General features: G+C 39.6%; 1 protein-coding gene across 1 annotated transcript; it reads left to right on the forward strand.

The window, feature by feature from the left end:
- Positions 1–2,550: 2,550 nt before the first annotated feature.
- LOC110901918 (ethylene-responsive transcription factor 1A-like) lies at positions 2,551–3,360 on the forward strand (the record flags this gene model as incomplete). The annotated part of the gene is made up of 1 exon (XM_022148675.2): positions 2,551–3,360. A coding segment is annotated over one exon (486 nt), but the record flags the coding sequence as incomplete, so codon positions are not given.
- Between the last annotated feature and the right edge of the window lie 1,261 nt (positions 3,361–4,621).

Genomic DNA, 4,621 nt, shown 5'->3' on the forward strand with positions numbered 1-4,621 from the left:
TGGACCACTATTGCAAGTGTAATAACGAGTGGTACGTGTGAGGATTGTGGTGCAGAAACATGCTCTATGATTTAGTAAGAAGATTAAGAAGAAGTGATTCTAGCTTGTTCGTACCCGGATGGAGGCAAATGAAGAGGGAAATCCACTCACCACTTGATTGGGTGTCAGATTGCTTCTTTTGATGATCTTCTGACTTGCTCGGATTTAGACTTCTTTCTTCTCCGACGAGATGTCTACAAAACATAACACTATGAGCCTCGCCACAAGAAGGAGGGTCTACCCGTGACCACCCTTCGGCGTGAGAACACGTATCTGATCAGAGATAAGAAATGTATTAAGTACAAAGAGAGAGGGTACACTAATATTACATACCTATAGCGTGGGTGATGTCATTATTGCTCTTTATAAGAAGGAATTAGGTTCGATGCTGCTGTCCTATAGTATGGTCCCCACGAGTGAGCATAACCATTTGATAAGTGACATCTTTAATTCTATTAGTCAGATATGGTCGTGCCCTTTGTCATGTACCTCCTACATTGCGTAGGCGTAACAAAATTATGCCCATGTCATTTCGGGTTACTCTTTTGGCAACATGAGTATTTCTCTTGTATTTTCGGGTTGACTCCGGGTCATACCTTGTCAATACTAATAAACTAATCCTCGTTTTCAAATTTCTTTCGAATGTTAAGTAATTGGGAGTAATTTCCAATAGGTTAATACACAACTTTATAGTTTACTTATCAACGCTAAAGTATCTTTGCCTTCTAACTTGCCTCCCTAGTGATGTTGAAAAGTCGAGATATTGCTATAAGATATGGTGTCTCTTTCATGAAAGTGGAAGTTCATTAGGAAATGCAAGCACACTTGTTAGATACTTGGATGACTTCCAAAGAGCAACTAGTCTCTATCTATATCTACTCCTATAGTGCACAAAGTTTTATATTTAAAAGGAGACTTAAATTGTGTTAGTGGGTCTTTTAAAAAATTGTCATGATCTCATCCACCCACCCTCACCAACAATGCAAGTTGCAACATAAAATCACGTGTCAAAAATCCTACTACAATAAATGACCTTCCATGAAACATCCATTGTCCTCATGTCAAAACAACCTCAGAAACATATATTTAATCTTTTAGTACTTTCTTAACATTATCCATTGCAAGTGCATGAACCTTCCCCAATTCTAACACCTATTTAACTCATTCTTCAACTAAAAACCGTCTAATAATATTACTCAAATCTTTTACAAATCTCACAACCTTAGAAAAAAAAAATATTTTTGTCACTGACTCTTTCTTTATAAAAACATGATGGCAAATAATGGGTTCGATTCAGATTTCGCGCTTCTTAAGTCTATTCGCCGGCATTTGTTAGACGATTCATTCGCCATAAACTCCGGCGACGGGTTCCTGTCAATGTCTTGCCGGAGCAATATCTTGTTTCCTTGTTTTTCAGACACGTGGGGTGAATTACCCTTGAAACAGGACGATTCCGATGACATGTTAATTGCTCAGTTTCTTCATGAACAAGGGCGGACCTAAGCCCAACCCAAGATGGGCGGGCCACCCCCGGGGAAAAAAAATTAGTGCTAAATTCCGTCGAAAATCCCGTCCGCACCCCTTGGAATTTTTCGTCCGCACCCTTTTTCGACCGCACCCTTGAAATTTTTCGTCCGCACCCCTTAGGTAAAAAGTGTTATCAATTTATATTTTAAATTTTTTTAGTAAACTCTTATTTTTTTAAACAAAATACTACCCCTAAATTATATAACTTTTAATACCTAACTAACTAAACCCAAAAACCCATACCTTTACCCACTTATAATTCCTAACTAGCTAGCCCACTAAGTCTTAGCCCATTAACCAAACCCAACAATATTTCAAACTATAATAAAATAATTAAAGCCCAAAACCTTTAGAAATTCTCTCCCGCTCTCTCTCTCTTGCGTCCCTGCACTGCCAACGAACAACATCACCCAGTGACAACAGTTCAGAAGCCGGCGACCACTGTAATCAGCCACCATACCACCGTCGTTTGACACCAAATCTAACCGGAATCCGAACACGGGTAAGTTTCTTTGTTATTTTGATGATTTTGGTTGATATTAAAGGAGAAAAAAGGGTAATAAAGTTGTTAAATAGGTTTGAAATTTTATGTGTTTTGACGTTGTTTATGGTTGTTTAGATGATTTTTAGGGTGATTATGTTGTTTATATATTTTTTGGGTGATTATGTTGTTTATATATTTTTAGGGTGATTACAACTTACGTTATGATTTCTAGGGCTTGAATAGTTAAAAATTAAAATTGAAACATTATGTTATGGAGCGATTAACTTATGTTATATAAAGAAAGAATTGCTTAAGAAATTAGTTTTAGATGATATTTTGGATAGATTTCAAAAAATGAAAACCCGTGACATTTTAATTATGTTTGTAACAAGGTTTGACATGTTTTTGATGATTATATAAATTTAGTTTGATGTTCGTTTATTTTACATGACCCGACCCGACCCGATACGAACCGATTTTTTTACTTATATACCTAGGGGCACAAAATTTTTAAAAATGTTCCGCACCCTCATGGAAAAATTCCTGGGTCCGCCACTGTTAACGAACCGTTGGATTTTGACTGCCACCCGTCGCCGGCGACGACTTCGTCGGAAAATGGTACAACTGTTAAATCGGAGCCGGAGAGTTTTGTGAGTTCGCCGGCGATTTCAAGTTTTCCGGCGGAATCGCCGCCGCAGACGGCGGAGCAGGAGAGGGGAAAGCATTATAGAGGTGTGAGGCGGCGGCTTCCGGCGAAGAATGGTGCGCGGGTATGGTTGGGGACGTTTGAGACTCCGGAGGATGCGGCGGTGGCGTATGATAGGGCTGCGTATCGGATGTGGGGTTCGCGGGCTTTGTTGAATTTTCCGTTGCAGATTAATTCCGGTGAGCCGGAGCCGATGAGGATAACGAAACGGAGGTCGACGTCGCCGGCGAGTTCGTTGGAGGATCGATCGCTGAAGAGGAGAATAGTGGATAGACAATGAGTGTTACATTGTGTCACATTTTTTAATTTTTTATTTTAATGTGTGTAATGGGTGTTTCTTGTGCATAAATGACAAAGATTTTTTTTAGGGTTATTGAATTTTATCACCCCTAACTATCGGCCTTTGGCCGTTGCCACCCTCAACTAATACTTTGACACCCGGCACCCCCAACTTGACTTTTAGTTTGTGCTGACACCACTCAGTTAAATATTTACTAACTAAGTTTGTTTCTTATCCTACATGGCAAGACTTGAGGACGTGGACAAGATGACCTCGAGAATCTTGATTACTAAACCCTCATTTGTTTCGATTCACCAGATATATATCTCCCTCTAAAACCCATCCTGTCTCTAAATCTTTCTCTGCAAATTCAACCCACAACAATGGGATCCAATCAAGCAGCAGTTTCCTTCCTCACAAACCTCGCATGCGCCGCTTTCGGCATCGGCACCGCCGCAATCGTCGACAGTTCCCCTCTCTACAACGTCGATTTCGACCGTTTCCGCGGTGTTATCGATGATACCGTCGGCAAAGGTGCTCATTTCCTCGTTCCATGGTTCCAAACGCCTTACATCTTCGACATCCGCACCAGACCTCATACTTTCTCCTCAATCTCCGGCACAAAAGACCTCCGTACACAACACAACACAAATCATATCAAATGTCAACAATTCAGAAACAAAATCACCAAAATTCAATCCAAAGGGTTATAGAAACAGAAAGAGAAAGTTACAGCGGTTTTAACAAGTTCTTCGGAGTAAGATCCGGCATGGATGATGGAAACACGAGCGGCGGATGATCGGGAGGAAGATCCTGGACGTTGATTGAAGGAACGTTGACCAAGCTACGGTGAAGAAGATGCGTTAAGCTTGACGAAACTTGCAGACGCCATTGATGTGCGTAGAAGAAAGAGGATTCAAGGGTTTGTTTGTTTATAAATGATCTCTTGTGTTATAAAGTGCTTGACACGTCATTCGCCACATAATCTTGTCCATCTCATCAAGTCTGTGCCACGTAGGATAAGAAACTGCCACGTAGGATAAGAAACAAACTTAGTTAGTAAATATTTAACTGAGTGGTGCCAACACAAACTAAAAGTCAAGTTGGAGGTGTCGGGTGTCAAGTGTTAGTTTGGGGTGACAACGGCCAAAGGCCGATAGTTGGGGGTGATAAAATCCAATAACCCTTTTTTTATTACTTTTTATAATTACAATGTTTATTTATCATTCATCAAAGTGAAATTGCAAAGTTAGACATGAGAAAGGTTGTTATTCTAATATTGTTTTATAAAACAGACTAAATGAATTTTGAGTATAGCCTAACATTGTCTATGATCACGCATTAATTGTTTATATATTTTGTTTAGAGCATTTTTAACAGGTGATTTAAGGACGGAACCACGTTTGCTGTTACTATACAGACACATCTTCTCTTCTTCTTCTCCATCTCCATCTCCCTCTTATGCGTTATATAATAAAAACATTATCGATATCAATGTTGATTAAGGATTTTTTTTATGCATGTAATAAAAACATCATCGATATCAATGGTGTGGAGGAATGACCCAACTCGGTCATCTCGGGTC

Source organism: Helianthus annuus, chromosome 13 (genome assembly GCF_002127325.2).
Source record: "Helianthus annuus cultivar XRQ/B chromosome 13, HanXRQr2.0-SUNRISE, whole genome shotgun sequence".
Lineage (NCBI taxonomy): Eukaryota > Viridiplantae > Streptophyta > Magnoliopsida > Asterales > Asteraceae > Helianthus > Helianthus annuus.